The 18,512-nt window shown below is 43.3% G+C and overlaps 5 protein-coding genes across 5 annotated transcripts; 1 reads left to right on the top strand and 4 right to left on the bottom strand.

The window, feature by feature from the left end:
* Positions 1-97: 97 nt before the first annotated feature.
* On the bottom strand, positions 98-811 carry K444DRAFT_607221 (uncharacterized protein). The gene is made up of 2 exons (XM_024879132.1): positions 634-811; positions 98-582 (listed from the first exon to the last, which is right to left on the bottom strand). Exon 2 carries the CDS (start codon positions 573-575, stop codon positions 279-281), a length of 297 nt encoding a protein of 98 aa, XP_024742723.1. The 5' UTR covers positions 576-582; positions 634-811; the 3' UTR covers positions 98-278.
* A 97-nt stretch (positions 812-908) lies between these two features.
* Positions 909-2,873, bottom strand: K444DRAFT_607222 (tubulin-domain-containing protein). The gene is made up of 7 exons (XM_024879133.1): positions 2,770-2,873; positions 2,680-2,720; positions 2,455-2,621; positions 2,205-2,387; positions 1,861-2,154; positions 1,344-1,808; positions 909-1,294 (listed from the first exon to the last, which is right to left on the bottom strand). The coding sequence occupies exons 1-7, from the start codon at positions 2,775-2,777 to the stop codon at positions 1,061-1,063; spliced, it is 1,392 nt and encodes a 463-aa protein (XP_024742724.1). The 5' UTR covers positions 2,778-2,873; the 3' UTR covers positions 909-1,060.
* Positions 2,874-8,788: 5,915 nt separating this feature from the next.
* Positions 8,789-11,572, top strand: K444DRAFT_517748 (uncharacterized protein; the record flags this gene model as incomplete). The annotated part of the gene is made up of 2 exons (XM_024873801.1): positions 8,789-10,609; positions 10,658-11,572. The coding sequence occupies 2 exons, from the start codon at positions 8,789-8,791 to the stop codon at positions 11,570-11,572; spliced, it is 2,736 nt and encodes a 911-aa protein (XP_024742725.1).
* A 301-nt stretch (positions 11,573-11,873) lies between these two features.
* On the bottom strand, positions 11,874-12,968 carry K444DRAFT_624371 (glycosyltransferase family 8 protein; the record flags this gene model as incomplete). The annotated part of the gene is made up of 3 exons (XM_024882391.1): positions 11,874-12,348; positions 12,441-12,876; positions 12,932-12,968. 3 exons carry the CDS (start codon positions 12,966-12,968, stop codon positions 11,874-11,876), a joined length of 948 nt encoding a protein of 315 aa, XP_024742726.1.
* Positions 12,969-14,302: 1,334 nt separating this feature from the next.
* K444DRAFT_659106 (uncharacterized protein) lies at positions 14,303-17,732 on the bottom strand (the record flags this gene model as incomplete). Its single annotated transcript, XM_024886328.1, has 6 exons — positions 14,303-14,885; positions 14,993-15,560; positions 15,614-15,936; positions 15,992-17,335; positions 17,450-17,594; positions 17,646-17,732. 6 exons carry the CDS (start codon positions 17,730-17,732, stop codon positions 14,392-14,394), a joined length of 2,961 nt encoding a protein of 986 aa, XP_024742727.1. The 3' UTR covers positions 14,303-14,391.
* Between the last annotated feature and the right edge of the window lie 780 nt (positions 17,733-18,512).

Raw genomic sequence — 18,512 nt, forward strand, 5'->3', positions numbered from 1 at the left:
GAGGAGCTTCGTAAATACGTCAGTAAGTGAAAGTAGCGCGAGGGGCAAAAAGGAGAGGAAACTGTGGTCACGTGCACATCTTCTAAACTCGACCTACAAATTATGTGTGGAGGGCTAGGAGGTGTGAGGTGAGAGATGAGTTTCCTCGAAGCGTCTAAACTTGTGTAGGTAAGAGCAGGTAGAAGTCTGGAATGGGAACCGTTATTCGAAAGGACAGCACAGCTTGGATACCCAAACCACCCCAATTACCAGTACATTTACACAAGCACAACTGTCCTCTATCTTGAAGTGGCATCCTTTGGCGGGCCACTCAACCCTTCTTTGCCTTGTCTCCCAACACCGCTCATATCGGCACCGTCCTCCTCTCTCACACCACTGTCCTGCGTAGCTGGCTCTCTCAAGCCAGTCGAGGAAGCCTCACCCATCGACATCTCTTCTTGTCGTTCGCCGGCCATAACATTGACTGTGCGAGCATCGGCGGAGTTCCAGTCTGAGGCCACAGGAGGGTCTTCTGGGAGTGGGAGATTGGCTTGTCTCTCGGCGATGAGGCCTGCTTTGCTCTGCTGTCCAGACATTTTGATGCTGTGCTTATCAGCTTGTGATAGTGATGTAGATTAGGAAAATCGGACGTACAGTACTTTCGTGGAGAATATAAGATGTTCTGTTCGTGAAAGGAAATTGAGATGAGGCGAGGTAAGATGAGAAAAAGATGAAATGGGAAAATGGCAAAATGCTTGCTGCACTTGCAGCTATTATGACATTTGATCCGGTTCCTGGCCCCGCAAAGCTCCAATTATGTGAGAAAATCAAGGGGTTCCCTGCTAGCGAAGAGGAGGGTTTGGTCCGATGCAGAACGAAGAGGAGATGACGTTTAGTTAAGGATGTGCAGAATTGATGACTGAAGAAAACGGCATCAACACTTAGACTTTAATTCACGAAACTTCTATTCATATTGGTATCATCAATTATTCATGAACAAGGACGCCGCCTCAACCATAGACCCCTTTGCACCATAACCCTCGACTCCGGAACTGATCCCTTATACAGTACATTATTGAAATCAGGATACTCTCTTATCCCCAGCCTCTCCGGCCGTAGTCTTGTCTCCTGCATCGGGATTCAAGTAATCCGCGTCTTCCGCCGCCTCATATTCGGCAATGAGATCTGTGACCACCTCTCTTGCCTCATCGAACTCGTTTAAGTTGTCCGCAAATGGCGCCGTTTTCTTGTAACCTTCCATGAAGGCGTTTCGTTTCCGCATGCCGTCGTACTGTCTCACGATTCGTTTGAAAAGCTAGAAAATGAGTTAGTCAGGGTGGCAGTATTCAGTGATACCGGCTTACCGTTGCGATACTTGTGTGGTTTGCCAACATAAGCCCACTAACTCGGTGGTTCATGGGGATATATGGACTCTTCTTCGTCAACGCCACCTGTATACTGGCAGGTCCCCACGGAATGAAAGTTGCGAGTCTCCGCTCTCTGATTCTGAGAAGACTCTTATGGACATCGGTCGGATCAACATCACCTTGAATGACGTTCAATATTGAGATATAACAGCTCTTCTTCCCGGGAATTGTTGAGACCATGCGATTCTTGGGTTGAAGAAGCCGCCGCATCACGTCCAGCACAGTAGTCTTGCGAACCGTCTTAGCTTGTTCAACGTTATCGCCCGTGAATGGTGTGTAAGATGTCATCAAGAAGTGGCACCGTGGGGTTGGGATTAGGGAAGCAACAATGCTGACAAGGTCGTTGTGCATGTAGCCCGGATAACGAAGGGTAGTAGTACTGGCGGACATGACCGTAGACACCTGTTTGAAGAATTAACAGTGAACGGGGAATATATTGACAATGGAATCCTACCAGCTGGTTCGTTTGTTGAAAGGAAGGCTCTTGGACGTGTAGTCTGTCTGCAGCAATTCGAGAAAGGGCCCCATTGTCAAGGACAACGACCGAGTCGGCATTTTGTGTTAATCTTCGCATCGAGAGCAGACTGTTATATGGATGTACCACAACGTCTCCTGAATTGGTGGTATCCGGAAAGACAGAGTATGTCTGGATGATCTTTTTGGGGAATCGGTCGTTCAATCTTTCCAGTAGAAACGAGCCCAGGCCAGATCCAGTGCCTCCCGCTATCGAATGAAGCATCATAAAACCCTGAGTTAAGTCAGAGACTGCTCTCAAATCTTGTTTGCCTAGCCCCATACCTCGAGAGAGTCACTTCCGTCCGCTTCGCGGTCGATCATCTCCATTATGTCCTCGTGGACCAGCTCTCCTGTTTGATACCCATCTCCCCAGTTGTTTGCAGCGCCCACTCCGTTCTTCCCAACAAAAAAGTTCTCGGGGTTGTAGATGTTCTTGTAAGGGCCTGTTTGAATACCGTTGATGACCTGGAGTTTGTTAGCCTTTGGCCATTTGCTACGCCGGCATAGAGCGCAAACGGTTGCATTCACGCACACGAGGTTCCAAATCTATCAATATAGCTCGAGGGATATATCTTGTGTCATCAGACTGGTAGAAGAAGACATCTTTGCGGTCACCGCCCTCTGTCGCAAACTCCTCTAGATTCCCATCTTGGCTGATCCCATGTTCCTGGCACAGTTGTTGCCAGAACTGACTTCCAACTATATTCCGCCACGATTAGAAGCTGCTCGAAAGCTTGTCTGGGGCATGCAAACTGACTGCTGTTGCCGCATTGGCCGGCCTGAACTGTGATAATTTCTCTGCAGGACTGTCAGTCAAGAGTCGCAGCTGCAGATTGCCAAACCATACCTAGGCATTATCGTACCATGGATGGCAATTCCCAAGTAATGTGCAGAGGAGGACGGAGATTATTCGTTGCAAATCATCCAGCAAATGTTGAGTCTTTGTGATCGCGTTTCGTGGGGTTGACGACGCGTTTAAAGTCGCGCTAGTACGGGCTGATTTAGCGACGATGCTGCAACTATAATTTTTTTCGCAAAATCAAAATTATGATGAATCGCGATTTATTTAATGGCCACATTTTATATGGAAAACACACCTAATTATGGCCAAATACGCAACTCCCATGCATTATAGTCAAATGTATCCAGTAGTATTACTCTGTTCTCGCTTTTTTGAACTGCCCCCGATTATCCCTACACCTATTCCCCGGCCTATAATCACTATCCCCTGGTAATTCCTTCTCTCTATCGTCAAGATCTGAATTATCGTCGTCATCGCTTGATATAATCACCTCCCGCTTCCTCTTTAATATAGACTTCAGAGGACGTTGAGTGGATAGAGCGGGAGCGGGAGCAAACGCTAGTAAAAACGTCAGATCTACTAGTATATTTAAATCTATTAACTTACTAGATATAGAAGCAGGAGCAGGAGCAGGAGCAGGAGTAGGATCAGGAGTAGGAACAGGAGCAGGAGAAACCGTAATTCTAGCTTCTAGCATAGGCATATTATCGTCTGAATTAAAATCGTCAGAATTCAGGTCATTACCTAACTAATTCTTTAAAGAAGCAACCTTCTCCCATATAGCTTCGATCTATTAATTAGGAGTCAAAGCAGGTAAAGAAGATGCCATAGATATAACTATAGATATAGATACTACGTTAGGGGTAATATCGGGAGAGTCTCCTAATAGGGGGCTAAAATCTAGGAGGTAAGACATCTCTCCATCCCTTCTTTCACGCTCATCCTGAATCTCGTCGTCTCTTGCCTGAATTTTATTAATATCTTAATCAAATACAAGATAAATATGCTTTGGCATTCTCTTATTTAATTAGCTAAAATAGGATAATAAGCCATTAATAGTATTTTCAGCTCCATATATCAGATTAGTCACATGGTCGATCCTCTTGTTTTTATCCTTTGGCCATACCTAATTATATTAGTACTAATTATATTAGGATACTAATAAATAATAGCTTACTTTAGTAGTAAAAGATACCCCATTTACGCATTCCAAGATCATAATCCATTAATTAAGCTCCCAGTCTTCAAGTAACGGAATTAATAATAAAAAAGCCTTGGCTAAATATATAGCAAACTCCTTATATAATAGTTCTTGACTATAATAAAGTATTATATTAGCAAAGAGGTATATATTTCTATAAATAAGCTTTACATACGTATTAAACTATTCTACTATCTATAGCTCAATTTGAATATTTTGAGCCTCCTAATACTCTTCTAAGCTAAGGAACTTCTTTGTAATTAAAACAGGTATACTCCTCCCAGTAAAGCTACTCTCTAGTTCTTCTATTTCATATATACATAGTATAATAGAAATAAGGACCTTATATCGTTTTTCGATAATAGGAGCAGGAGGAATCAGCGATTTACTCTTACTAAAAGCCCTTACACATGCCCCCTGGCCGAGAGTAAGGGAACCAAGGGCTTTACCCCTTTTAAGGACTAAACCTAATAAAATTAGTATTAATATAGGAGTTAAACAAATAGATATATACTTTCGCCCTGAGCTTCCTAATAGAAATTACCACGTAATCGCTCTAAACGCTCGAGCTTAGCCTGCTATCTCCTCTTATATACTTCTGATTCAAGAACCTCCTCTAAGAGATCCATACCCGAGAAATAGTAAAAAGAATAGGAATTAGCTAAGATATTAACCCCTTGGTCTCTTAATAGCTAGGCGGCAGTATTCTAAAGTTGAGTTTGACTAGAAAATAATATATTATCTAATATAATAGTCGGTATAGCTAAAATAGGAGTAATAGGAGCAGGAGAAAAAGTAGCTAGGTTAATTGCACCACATAGTAGACACTTTATTATAGAGGGGGAATATAGTACCTCCCGTATAAAATAAGAGTTCCATAGATTGAGATTATTTATTAAAAACGTTTAGGGATAATATAATAAGGATCTAATTTATAATTAAATATTAGAAGGAGGGTATAGCTAATAAATCTATAGTTTAGTAAATAGTAATATAAAGTCAAGTAGCAGGATAGAACTATAATATATTAATATTATTTTAACCCTTTAGCCCATACCCCTATAACTTTTTCCCTAGGGAATTTATATATTAGAGACTTATTTTAGAGGTTATTAATAGTAGCGTATTACTAATATATAAAAAGAAGTAAATAGAAGGACTATAAGAAATACCCCTTAGCACAAGTTAAATTCGGACATATTTTATTTATCCCTAATATTATTCCTATATAAACTATGGTTTCTTATACTAGGGGCTATAGAATATTAAGTAAGGGGCTATAGAAATTAAGGGAGAGAAACTAAATTCCATATAAAAAGAGACATTTTCACCAAATATATCTTATAATTACTTTAAAAGTTCTCAAGAACTATTAATTTAATAGAGCTAGTATTAACGGAGAATTTGATCTATACTATAAACTTCTTACTACTAAAATAACAAGTTAATAAAATAATTATAGGAGGTATGGAAAATAAAGAGGCAAGGGTTAATTTTCTAACAAGGTAAATCATATAATCTTTTGACATTAAACTACCTATAACTATATAAATTTAACTAATTAAGCAGACTACTATTAGCTTCTATAATTAATTGCTTTACCAAAAATTAATATTTTTAGCTAGTTCTTTCTTTAGGATATATATTAATATGTCCCTATTTAGCCTCTCTAAGGCCGGGTAAACCGACTAATATTTACAGGAGGAATTTCTAGATTATTCTCTTCCTCTGCTTCAGGCTCAGATATATATCCATTATCCATAAACTATCTATATTCTTGACTATTTATAACCTAATTACTATTTGCCCTATTAAAAGTAATACTATCTATAGTAAATCTAGTATCCTCCGCATTATCTTTAACCTTCGCTTCGTCGTCAGAGCCAATATAGGTAAGATCTTTATCTCTATAGCTAGCGTCTCTCCCTTTATTAATAAACTAAATGCCATCTTAATTATTATAATTCTTTAGCCTTGCCTCTTCTAGTCCCATAGCTACCTCTGGTAATAAATTCTAATTATATATACCCTTAGGTATTAATAAAAGCCCTAGCTTTAGACAAGTATTCTTCGTATTAATTAGGTAGTTACTAATTGACTTCCTTAGATATATATATATACTCAGGTAATTCAGATCCCTATTTAAGTCACATATAAACTCCATAATTAGGAATATAAAGCCGGTATTCTTAAGCTCTTGCTTATACTACTCAAGTATAACCTCTAGTAAATATATGTCTTTATTATAGCTAGCATATCCTTCATATAGCTCGTTTAGTTTATTAATATTAATAGGAATCCCGTAGTCCCTAACCCCTATCTGCTCTAAAAACATATAGTTCTGGAATAGTTAACTAGGGATAATATATAGATAATTAGGCTATTTCCTAATTAAATAAATATTCCAAACCCGGACAAACTCCTTAGTTTACTCCCGTATAATAAGTAAATAGACAAAAAGCATAGTAATATAGTCAGGGAGAAGTTTACGGGAGTAAAGCCTTTGAGAGTATAGTTACTTGAAAAATATCTTCCATTTATTTAGCATATCCTATATAATATTAGCTAATTAAATAAGTCTATATAGGATTAGTATAGATAAATTACCTTCACAACTTGCCCCCATTATGCCTCAATTCATTAATTAGCTATACTAGTCCCGAACTAATAGAGATCTGAGAACTAATATGAATTAATACCCCTTATTTAGTATATTGCTTTATAGAGGATATAATAGATATTAGTAATTATAGGTATTTCGCATCCTCTATCCAATTAAATATAGAGCGGAATAACCTCTATTTCGTCTACTAAGTCAAGGTATTATACTAGGATAGTAACCTGGAAAATAGTATAAGTAAGTATATATTAGTATAATATTAATTAGCCTAAAGGAGAATATAGTATAGAGATTTAGGGGGTTTATTACCTAAATTAAGGGTTTTTCAAACAACTAGTTCTCTATAATACTATAGAATTACATAGCCGGAATCACGACTAAGTGAATTTTGGCATTTTCAAGGGAATATATTTATACCGAATTAGGAAATACTACTACTTATAGCATAACCATTTGAGATTCTAATATAAATCCAAGGTACGAACCATAAATAGGCATTAATACTAGTATATATCTCAATCCCACAAAATCATAGCTAAGTAAACGGATTAGTAATTATTAAGATAATAATTTTTGAAGTTAAGTATATACTATACTTACCTTATAATAGCCATTAATAGACCAAACAAAGTTCGGCCCATAAATATTATATTCCCCCCTAGCTGCCTTTATCTCTTCCGAGTAACGTTATATACTTTCTGGATTAATTTCCTATATTACAGAAGCTATTCTATTTCTAGAAAACTTCTGGCCATTCCCTAGAGAATTAAGATAAGTATATAGAAGCCGGTAGCCATAACTTCTAGTATTACCTTATGGGCCTTTATCCACTATATATTACTTGAGGATATGGCAAAATTACTCCTTTTCTAGCTTAACTTGCGAATTAAGCATTTGACGTCAAAGGCCCATAGCCCGGCAAGCTTATTATAATAGTTATAGATTAGGAATATCATATCCTAAGCTCCGGAGGTTAGTAAGTATATTAGTATTAGTCATATGGATATTACAAAAGAACCAGGCAATAAGACCCTTCACCTGCGGCAAAGGATTAAATATTAAACGTTTAGAGGGCGTTTTCCATTCGGAAAGCCTACTACATAGTATTCTCAGGGAAATATCAACGTCAAAGTCATGCTTTAACCTCTCCACAATAGTCTCATATAATAGCTACTGCTCAATTAAATAAAGAATATGGGCTTAATAGCACATAATATTAATCTTAAAACGACCTATTATAAAGAGTTTAATAATAATAGATTAATAGTATTAGAAATAATAATATAGGAACAAAAGTATAAACGAAGTATACCAGATAGCTAGTAGGCCAGGGGGCATATCACGTGCATTTTATTAATTTTTCCTACCCTATTGCATTCCTACCATGGAATATAATAAAACACCATATAGATTAACTGTTTTAATTGTATTCTACCATAGAAATTAGCTAGACTATTAATAATAGCACATTTTTAAAATATCGTAATTTTGATTTTGCGAAAAAAAATTATAGTTGCAGCATCGTCCTTAAAGGAGCCCGTAGCTAGCGCACCCTGGAGATCTTCCGAAGTTCTGGTGGTTGATTGGCAACGAAGCTCGTAAATATTATCATTGCCTACTATCGACAGCTCATCGCCAAACATTTCCACGACAACGAGTGCCAATAAATTGCGATCTCGAATCGAAGCTTCTGCATCTCTGCGCAATCATTGCTTTCAGAAACCGCTCTGGGGAGCATCCACGTCGCAATGGCCTTCCAGGTCCCATTCTCCTCCAGCCCTCCATCAACTCCAGACAAGAGATCAAACAATGGCAACAGCAGCTTTCCATTCGGGGCCTCAAACCCTTCCACGACCCCCGCTGGACCTCCGCCTTCGTCGAATGGTTCTTTCACACCTGCAGGACCACCTCCTTCGTCCTACTTCGGTAGCTCCATGATAGGCAACGGAAGCCCGCTCAAACCGCTGTCATTCTCCCAGCAAAGCGTCTTCGGATCACCCTCTTCGCCCTCTGCGAGCTTCTTGCGCCCGTCCGTTGCACCCCAGCGCTCTGGGCTCAGTAATGAGTACCAGGTTTCCTCTCGACGAACTTTTCAAGCTCCGGAAGAGAGCGAGGAAGAAGACTCGGCTAACCTAACAGAGGATGAGCAGCAATACAACGAAAATCAGGCCTACATCGGCGAAGACGCCGAAGACGCCGAGGAAATGACAGACGAAGATGCACAATATGATGATGACGAGGCCATGGATTATCAGTCTGAGAATCCTGCATCAAGAACGAATGGGCGGGGCTACGACCAACGCAGCGCCTCTGATTTGTTACTTTCCGCAGAAGGTGCGCTGAGAAGGAGCAGTGAAGGGGGCATTCTTGGGGGAAACGATTACTTGTCACAATCTCTACTACGACCAAAAGAATCGATTTTTGGATCGATAGCAAAAGACCTATATACCAGAATGCCTCCACCACAGGTCACAGAAGCGGATGATCTTCTTCTCAACACCGAAAGCATCATCACTCGGCTTTACGAGCAAGGCATTGGTGCCTCGGAAGAAGAAGATAGAGTTCAAGAGGTTTTGATGACGATCCCCGGCGAGCTCGTCAACCTTTGGGAGGACTATGACAGAAATACTAGAGTGTACGATTCAGAAGAATACACAACCGCGATCGGGCCAGGACCTAAGGCGACGAATTTCCAGAAGTCAAACTATATAGCTGGCCTTGCACTTCAGATTCATCATCCTCAGAGGGAGGCCAATTCCTTTGGGACTAGCAGAGTCAAACCTTTACCACAGGTCATGCTTGAATGGCTTGATGATCATCACAATGTATTCCCATCTTACCTCGAAGAGGTACAACATCACCGACCAAGTCCTTCCAATAGCCGACTTTTCTGGAGCACTCTCTTCAACAGTCTTATACGTGGGAAGATCGTTGCGGTTGTCAATCTCCTCACAGATGCCGGATGGAGACATGCAAGAAACGATTCCGATGTCGCCGTTGGCCAGTATAATGAGACTGGATTTAGTGGTGCAGCTCTGCAAAATGTTGAGAATGTTGCAGCGGCTGCCGTCAAGGTTTTCCAGCTATGCCCTGCCGCACATGGGGACTGGAATATTCGGGGAAGTGAATGGACCTTGTTCCGGCTTCGGATTTCCCAGGCAATGGAGGACCTGAAGCGCTATGCAGAAGGTAATAACAGGGACCGATCTGAATCAAATGCTTATGCCAGGTCCTCCTTTGCAGGCAAGTCCGGAACATACAGCAGAACTGCTCAGAAGGCAGAAAGCAAGGTTCCATGGCACATATACCAAAACTTGGTCACTCTTTACAGTATTGCAATGGGAGATGCCAACGCGATTGTTGAGGTCTGTGAAGATTGGGTTGAAGCCGCTGCCGGATTGCTAGTATGGTGGGATGAAGGAAAAGACGACAGACGACAAGCTTTGAACAGATCCCGAAATACCTATCGTGCTTCACTGCGAGGTTCTGAAATGGAACACTATTTGCACAAATTACGGAAATCCTTCGAGACTGCTACCAACAAAACCACGGATTTTGCGGTAAACACTGCTGACGAACTCGAAGTCAGCCTGGCATCTCTCCTCGAAGGAGATAATGAAGCCGTCGTGGGGTTTTTGCGGGGTTGGTCTGGCCCTGTGTCATCTGCTGTCGCAGAGGTGGCTTCTCTTGCTGGATGGCTGCCACAACCAGAGCCGCAAAGCCTCATCAACATGGGCAGTTTAGACCAGGAGGATTTGGATTTGCTGGGGGTTAACTCATCGCCTTCAAAGACCGATGGTGTTAAGGATCTGACCCTTATCACTTATGCCAAATCGTTAACGCATCGAGGCCAATTGAAGAGATCTACTTCCTCCGGTCCATCCCAAGAGGGTTGGGAATTAGCTATTGCCATTCTCGGCAGACTCGACTCGACTACCCGTTCCGAAGAAATAGTGGGACATTTTCTGCAAGGGTTCCCGTTAGCCTCAACAACTGTTGTCGACAAGCTCTGGAGATTACTAAATGAGACTGGGATGGGTCATCATGCCGAGAGTGTTGCTGAGGTAAGAGCTCTCTTTTGCTACATTGGGTGTAATGCTAAATGGATACAGTCGTACGCTACTCGCCTCGCCGACGAATCTCACAAATATGGTGAGGCTTTATGGTATTATGCACTAGCACACAAGATCCAAAAGGTCAAGGATGTTTTGGATCTTCTCATCTCGTTCTCTTTGATACAATCGACAGCCTTCCCACCGGAGCCAGAGTTGGACGATCATTTACGCCGACTTGTAGCATCACCGAAAGATGCGTTGACGGAAATCTCCCGAATGGATTTTGAAGCTGCCGGGTTGCTCCATAAGATGCTGAGCGGTTACGCAACACTGCGTAAATTTTACAGTCTTCGAGACGAAGCAGAGGTGCTTAAGGGAGGGAAGCCAAAGAACAGCGCCGTTTCCCGGAAAATTGAAGCTGCTTCAGCTCTGATGGCTGTCATATCCAGCTCGGACGACAACATTCGAGGTGGATTTTACGACGAAGAACGTGGAGCGGTTGTGAACGTTGACTTTTTGCTTGCATTATTGGGTGAAGCAATGGTCTTCGTCAACCAGACCGACTATACTATCACCGTGGGTCAAATCGACGTCTTGCTCAAAGCGATCGAGGATCTCCAAACAGTCGGGCCGAGAGTGTACTCTGCATGTGCCGAGTTCCTACAGACGGTGATTGCTTCTGGACAAGGTCTCAAGGGGTCATCTCCTACCGATATGCTGAGGAAGACAACATCGAACTCCAGTGGTTCAAGCAGCTTCTCTATGATTGGCAGTTCCATGTTTGCGTCACAGCTGAAGCATTCGATGGGGAGCAGCGGCGTCATCGTGAAGGGAAATATCAAGCGCGGTTGGGACTGGCGACAAGGAATTTCTGCATCCACAAATGGAGATGATCTCTTGAGAATCTTGAGACATGGGCTGGCAAAAGATCTTGCGAAGGCATGGCTTAATGAGGCTGATAATAAAATATAATAAGTGGATGGTTGGCTGTATCGGGGCATGCATTCTATGGCGTTATGATATGGAAATGTCCCTTGAAGGAAAATATGGATCGCATGGCCGGCGGGAATACTGCTCATGTGGAAAATACAGAAATGATACCCTGATCCTGAAGCACGAGAAGCTGCGATCACCATATTTTTTATTCATTCTCCACACCATAGACTCAAGCCTCTAAATCTATTCCGAATTTTCTATATACATCTCTTCAATCGTACAGAGATAGCGACTCCTTGATGGTCCTGCAACTTCGTCAAGGCAAAGAACACTTTCTCTAAAACCCATCTACCTTTATCCCCTCCTTCTTCTCCAGCGCTAGCCTCTCATTATTATAATCCACCCACCAAACATGTGTCGGATCCTTGGAGACACTATTCCCCTCTCCATCCATCTCATCCCACGGCTTCGGAGCCAAAATATAATGAACATTCTTCACCTTATCATCCTTCCAGATCTCACTATGCACGTTCTCCCACCTCAGCGTTTTCAGCGCATTGTAGATATACGGCAACGGGACCCAGCAGCCTTTGAACAGGTCAGAGAGGAGCGACTGGTCGGCAAAATCCATGTCGATGGCGGCATCCGATTCCATGTGTGCGAGGATCAGGCCGTAGACAGTTTTGGAGGGGTTCACGACTTGCAGGCCGCCGTTCATGAAGCCTAGGGGACCGACGGCAGGGTCGGGTCCGGTTGTTTGCGCGATGTCAGGGGTGGTGTGTTGGCTTGTGAAGGCGCAATTTTCTGGGACCCTGTTTGTAATCTCTCATCAGCCCGAAGTCTTCTTTGCTAAGCTAAGGGTAAAAGGAGAAGAGGGGCGGGCGGACAGGGCGGTAAAACATACCAGTCCTTGGGATAATGCGGCTTCTTCAACGGATTGCAAACACACGCATGCCCTGCCGCAAACACCTTCTTCCCTTTACCCCCCAACTCCGGCCCATCAAGCTCCATCTCCATCAGCTCATCCATGTTCTGCAGTACCAGCATATCACTGTCGAGTTGTACAACCCTGTCATACTCTACGAGACTGAAGGGTGTGAGTTTGGACCAGCAGTCGTAGAAGCGTGGGTCATTGGAATAGTCCTTCCCTGCTTTCGGAAGCAGGTACTCGATTCTCTGCTTGGGGATTCCCCGTGCTTCGAGCGCGGCGTGTCCTTCAGCTGGGAAGTCATCGGTGTACAGGGCGACAAGGGGGTATTTGGAGCCTTGCTTCTTGAGACTGAAGTCGAGCGTGATGAGGCCCGAGAGATATTTTGTGTTGGTGATGAGTGTCGTCCACACTGTTTATTATCAGTATTTTGCTTTTGCCTGCCTGGCGGGACGCCGCATGCATACCTTTCCTTGCCTCAGTAACTCGTGGTATTTCAACCATTTTTGCAGGAAGATGCTTCCTGTCACGGATATGGTGATAACGAGATCTGTGATTTATATACAAGAGAAGAGAAGATGAGATTGAACAGTTCAGAGGAGCACAAACACCGAAGAAAAGGTTTGATACAAGTGTTTGCCCCGGTTTGACGCGTCTTTCGTGGCCCACAAGCTGTCACTGCATTATCGTTGATTTTTGGTTCCTAGTACCTAGATAGGTACTAGCCGAAGGGTGCACGCCACCGGGAGCAGTATATCGGGAGTTGAACCCAACCTACAAGCCACCCTAGGGTAAGTTATTTCGGTCCTTTATGTGCAGGCCTACCCTTGTAATACTAGGTCAGGAAGGTACTATAATTAACCATTAAGTGTATTCGGTTTTTGTTTGGAATATGGGTTTATTGTAGGATATTTTAGCCCGCTTCTCGCGGTTATTTTTCTTTGGTATTAAGGCTTCTCGAGTGTTCCACAGAACTCGCCTTGGCTTAACATCTCCGCTTTATCAGTCTTTATCGCTTTCTTCTTCTCCGTTATCGAGTTCAGTATCAAGTCTCGGAGGTCCCATACGCAACAAGCATTGTAGTCCTTTCCGGATACTTAAAGTCCTCGGGTCCTCTCTCTAGAGTTTTCGAAATAATGAATGGTTGTAATAATAGTTTCGGTAAGCTTCGTTTTGTACCTACTATATTGTGTTGCGTTTATACCCGCCAGTTTCTTTACTTGCTTTGTATCCGGGTCATAGATATCATCTGGGCACCGGGCACCGCCCACCAGCTGTCAGAAAAGTGTTTATCCCGATGGGGATGTTTTGCGACAACCCCACTACCTGCACGATGGAGGGGCAGCACCTACCTTGGCGCTCGGTTACGTAATATTGCAGGGGTTTGGCCTAAGATTAACGAGTTTCAGGGGCTGTAAACAACGTTATCGAGACCTGACCTGCCATCAATCTACTTCAAGGATCGACCATGGTGAGACTGTGACAGGCAGTGCCCTGGATAAACAACGTTTGGACGACGTACTCAGCCTCGGATTTTCTAGTCTTCTATTTTAGTCTTTTGCGTCGTAAAACTGGATCACGTTTCTGGAATTGCGGCTGGACGGAAGCGAAATTCCACTGTCCCCGTTCAGCCTGGACATTTACCGGGATTGAAGGAGAGATTGATAGTATTCTACAACTTCCAAGGTTTCGAACGGAGTGGCCTGTGAATGTGCCATAAAGTGATAGAACATTCAAAGGGGATGTATTTGAGATTTCCATTGACTCTATGCTATGCTGTATGATCCCTGAGTAGAGGTGTTGAATTCTCAAGAAACTTTCGATGGTACAAGTAGAGGGTAGAACTATTTCTGAGTGTTGAACTCAATTCTCCCAACCCTTTGAATATATGCAGGGGCAAAAAGTGACCGCCACCACTATCTCCAGCTTAAGAGCTGTTAGTTTGCTTGCTCAACTGTTGCATGATAATACCAAGCTCCTTGAACTTTTGCTCGTCTTCATCATCATCCCCTCCATCACTTCCATCATCGTCACCTCCATCACTGGCGCCATCGTCATCACTGTCGGGGTCTTCGGAGCCTTCGGAATTTGGCTCGATGGAAGTATGGACAACCTCGTTTTTCTCACGCGCATTCATCCATGCCTTTTCAATGGCGTGACCCTCCTTCAAAAGCTTCGCTTTCAAAACAAGAGTTGATGGATCCAAACGGCTGACTTGAGAAGCAGGGGCTTTAAACATAGCCTCGAGATCTTCGTGGAGCTTGCTTGATGCTTTCATAGACGTTTCGAGTAGCTTGTGGGATAGCTCATGCTTTTTCTTCTCAAAAATGTTCCGGATATTCTGGTCCATATTGACGTACATAGACGTCTTCTCAATATGATCTGATAGAAGATCCTTCATCCGATTTCCTACTCCTTTTCCTACACAAGTAGTCAGTCATTGTTCCAATTGTCATTTCATTGTCTCAATTCTTCTGGAACAATCGAGGAGAATGTCCCGACGCTCCTCAGAACAATCCAGCACTTACCTCTTTCCTTGCCCATTTTGGATGTATATGGTTTCAAGCTTATAGCAGCCAGCCTAGTGGTTTCAATAGAAATCTCCTGAGCAAATTTCCCCAGTTTTCGAATATCAGATAATTGAGTATTTGCTTCGTCCTTTAGTAGCGAAACCTGTTCAAGTATTCCTTGGAGAGGCTTGTACCCTGGGTCGCAAATAAGTTCAACTGTATTTTTGATATCGTCGGCGTAGGTACTGAACTCTTTGAGGACATTCGTCTCATGTTGCTGGAGGACTTTGGGTATCAACTTATTCACGATATCGTCCCAGGCGGCCGTCAATGGAACGAGTATGACACTGGCGAATTGTTCTTGCCAGTTATGACGTTGCTGGTTCTTACCGGAGGTCATGTAGACACCATTTCGGGCGCAAATTGCCTTCCATGTCTGCGGGCGTAGCTTTTGGGATTTTATGCGTTCGCATCGCTTCGCGGCCATTCCTGGTGCTCCAGACACCGCTCTGGCCAGTGTTGATAGCAACTCGTTACTGCACAAGTGGAGTTCGGACTTCGTATCATTCTGAAGTTGTTGGATCGCCTTGCAACATATTAGCTAGTACTAGTCTTGAGTGAGAATGGCCGATTACATACCTGTTCATGCATCTTAAACTTCTGTATCAACAAACTCTGTAACTCCACTCTCTGGTCCTCTGACAGGCCATGCGTTTCGTTCTTACTTTCTGCCGAGGCTTTGATGTCAACGTACATGAGACCTAATTGAGTGATCAAGTTGCTCGCATCTCTCTCTTTTCGAGCCAGAGTACACTGTTTTGCAAAGTTCTGCAGTTGTGGAATCTGCGTCGAATCCAAGGTTGGAAAAGCTTCCGGCTTCTTAGACCATGCCTTTTTCTTCTGCAAGGATTCGTAAGCCGTCGAAGATACACAGAAGGTTCTTAAGTTGCATTGTCGTATATCTGCTTGGTGTTAGTAGAGTGTTCAACAGAATCATGATTTCCTGCTAGCCTTTACCCTTGGTGACCACTGGGACCTTGGAGTTTCCACCATCTCGCGACTGGCTCACTTTCTGCTTGTACTCAGTGAGGCCCGACTCGAAGTCGTGTTGCAGACGATTCTGCACGATTCTATTGCGAGTGGAGATGCATTCCATCATCACTTTAATGCGTAATGTTTCGACGTTTGCCTTCAGCTCGCCTTCTCTCTTTACCGCAGTACGCTTTTCCTCCAACATACTTTTCTTCTGTTCTTGAATGGTTTTGAGGCGAGAAGATGGATTGTGCAGGCTTGACTCGTTGATCGATTCTGTTGCTTCGGCCATGTCGTTCCTCTTCCGCTTTCTATGCAATGTTTGGGAAGGGACATCACCTTGGAGTCCTTTAATTGATTTGATATCTGCATTAACCTTCTTAAGACCGTTCTGAAGTGCTCGGCGTTGCTTGGTACAGTCCCCCAAGGCCAATTTTTGTTGCTTCTGCTCGTTGAGTACGTCGGTCAATAGTTGGTCCTTTCCTTGTTGCTCCTGAATGACATTACTGTAGTCCACGTTATCTGTGTGAGTTGCAATGAAGGTAAGAAAGTTGTTATTATACTTATTTTCCATAAGTAATTGTCTCTTGAAGTTGCTCCCGAGAAGGTTTCTCGCAACAGACTCGTCAACGGCTCGGTCAATCTTAGCAACGACCCAAATATGGCTCAGCTTCCGAATGTAGCTCTCAGAAACACGGGCTCTGGCCTCATTGTAATCTCCCTGGCCTGGAAGATCTACCAGAACAAGACCGTTCTGCAAAATAGGGGCTTTCAAGCGGACCTTCACAACTTGTACGAAGGGCCAACAAGCTGCCTGATCTTCTTCGCCGGTGCTGCTGATGATATCATTGATCTTTTGTGAGAAGGATTTTGCTGTTGATTCGCGGATCATTACCGTCTGTCCGAGAATGGTCGACAAATCTCGGACTCTGCCTAGCTGTTCCATTGTCATATCCAGTATTTTCTTGACATCCACCCCAGGGTATATCACTTTAAGTTTATCGCTTGCAGTCTTTGCTTCGGTTGACTGATCATCGCCGAGCGCATCGTCCTCGAGGTCGTCCATGATGTCTCGTTTGAGAGTTTCAAATTCCAAAGCCCATTCTTGTGGAGTGATGTAATGTACATCTGCTGCATACTTCTCTTCGCTGTTGGTAGATTCATTGAAGCTGATTTCCACAACTACTGAAGTACACGCCCGCATGCAGTTAGAAGGGACCACGGATTTATCTAGAAGAGCGTTGATTAATGATGACTTTCCGCTCCCTGTTGAACCAACCACTCCGATGAAGACCCGGGGTCCTTCTCGGGCCTGAGCCTCGATTGATGCTATGAAAACTTGTTAGCAATTTGTGTAAATATAAAAGTCACAAGTGTCAGATCAAATTTTGTACAATGATAGGAAGAAAATATAGGGTCAGACAATTGAAGGTACCGACTCACCTATTTTCTGCAACCATTCCACACATTTTGGAAGAGCTGAAGCGTTGTCTTTCAGGAGGGGAATTAATCGATTCACGAAGATCAAACCGAGCTCTACTATCGCCTCCTTTTTGGTAGTACGAACCAGTGGATCTGGCTCAGCTTCCTGTGTCGACGTACCATTAGTAACTGTACAAGTCAGATAGAGCAGACCTACCAAGTCAGACAACAACTTTTGAAAGAATTCGTTCTCCGTGGCAAACGCCTTAGTGCCACGCAGTCGTGCAAGTGCAGCCGGCGGCATCTTGAGCTTCAAAATGTATTTATTCTCAGAATTCCGCATACCTACGTCGATTGTACTCAGCGACTGCGGTACAATCATACGGAGAGAGGCAAATACCCGAGAATGAGGAGATCAAGATTCAATAAAGGTGAATCATATTAATGAGTTGGCTGGGTACGTAGGTGTCTCTGAAATTGAACGAAGTCGTTGTTGTAGATTGACCTAGAGCGTGGATTAATAAATACACGGCTCGTAAAGAAACGGTTGGAGGTGTAATTGTGAAGAGAAAATTTGGTAATGGTGAATCTTCGAGAGAACGGAGCAATCTCAGTTTTAATGGTGTAGAATGTTCGTTGTGTAGGAGGAACAGTGTGGAGTATGTGTGATATGGAGATGGGAGTGTGTGGTACGACAAAGCGATTTCTGGGTGCTCACAGCTTAGGAGGATTGTTGTTCGCCGAGAGTGTGGTACAATGAGAGGAAGAGAAATGAGGGAGAAGGGGAAGCTCCTTAAGTAATTGCGAAGAGGAAAGGATGCGAAGTGGAATGAGTGACTTGAAAATGTTGCTTGAAGCAAACTGCGTGAAAAGGAAGGGATTATGAGGAAGTTGCGAGGACGAAGGTGAGTGCAAAATGGAAGAAGCGCTCTGAGGACGTTGGGTGGGGATGAAGTAACGAAGAGCAAGCTGAAGGGAAGGGAAATTTGTGAGATACTTAAGTGTCCCAACGCAAGGAGAAGAGCCAGAAATTGCAGAAGACCGAATTGATTGTCCAGCTCCTCACCTGGCGAATGAGAGGCGG

Source organism: Hyaloscypha bicolor, assembly GCF_002865645.1.
Source record: "Hyaloscypha bicolor E unplaced genomic scaffold K444scaffold_15, whole genome shotgun sequence".
Taxonomy (NCBI): domain Eukaryota; kingdom Fungi; phylum Ascomycota; class Leotiomycetes; order Helotiales; family Hyaloscyphaceae; genus Hyaloscypha; species Hyaloscypha bicolor.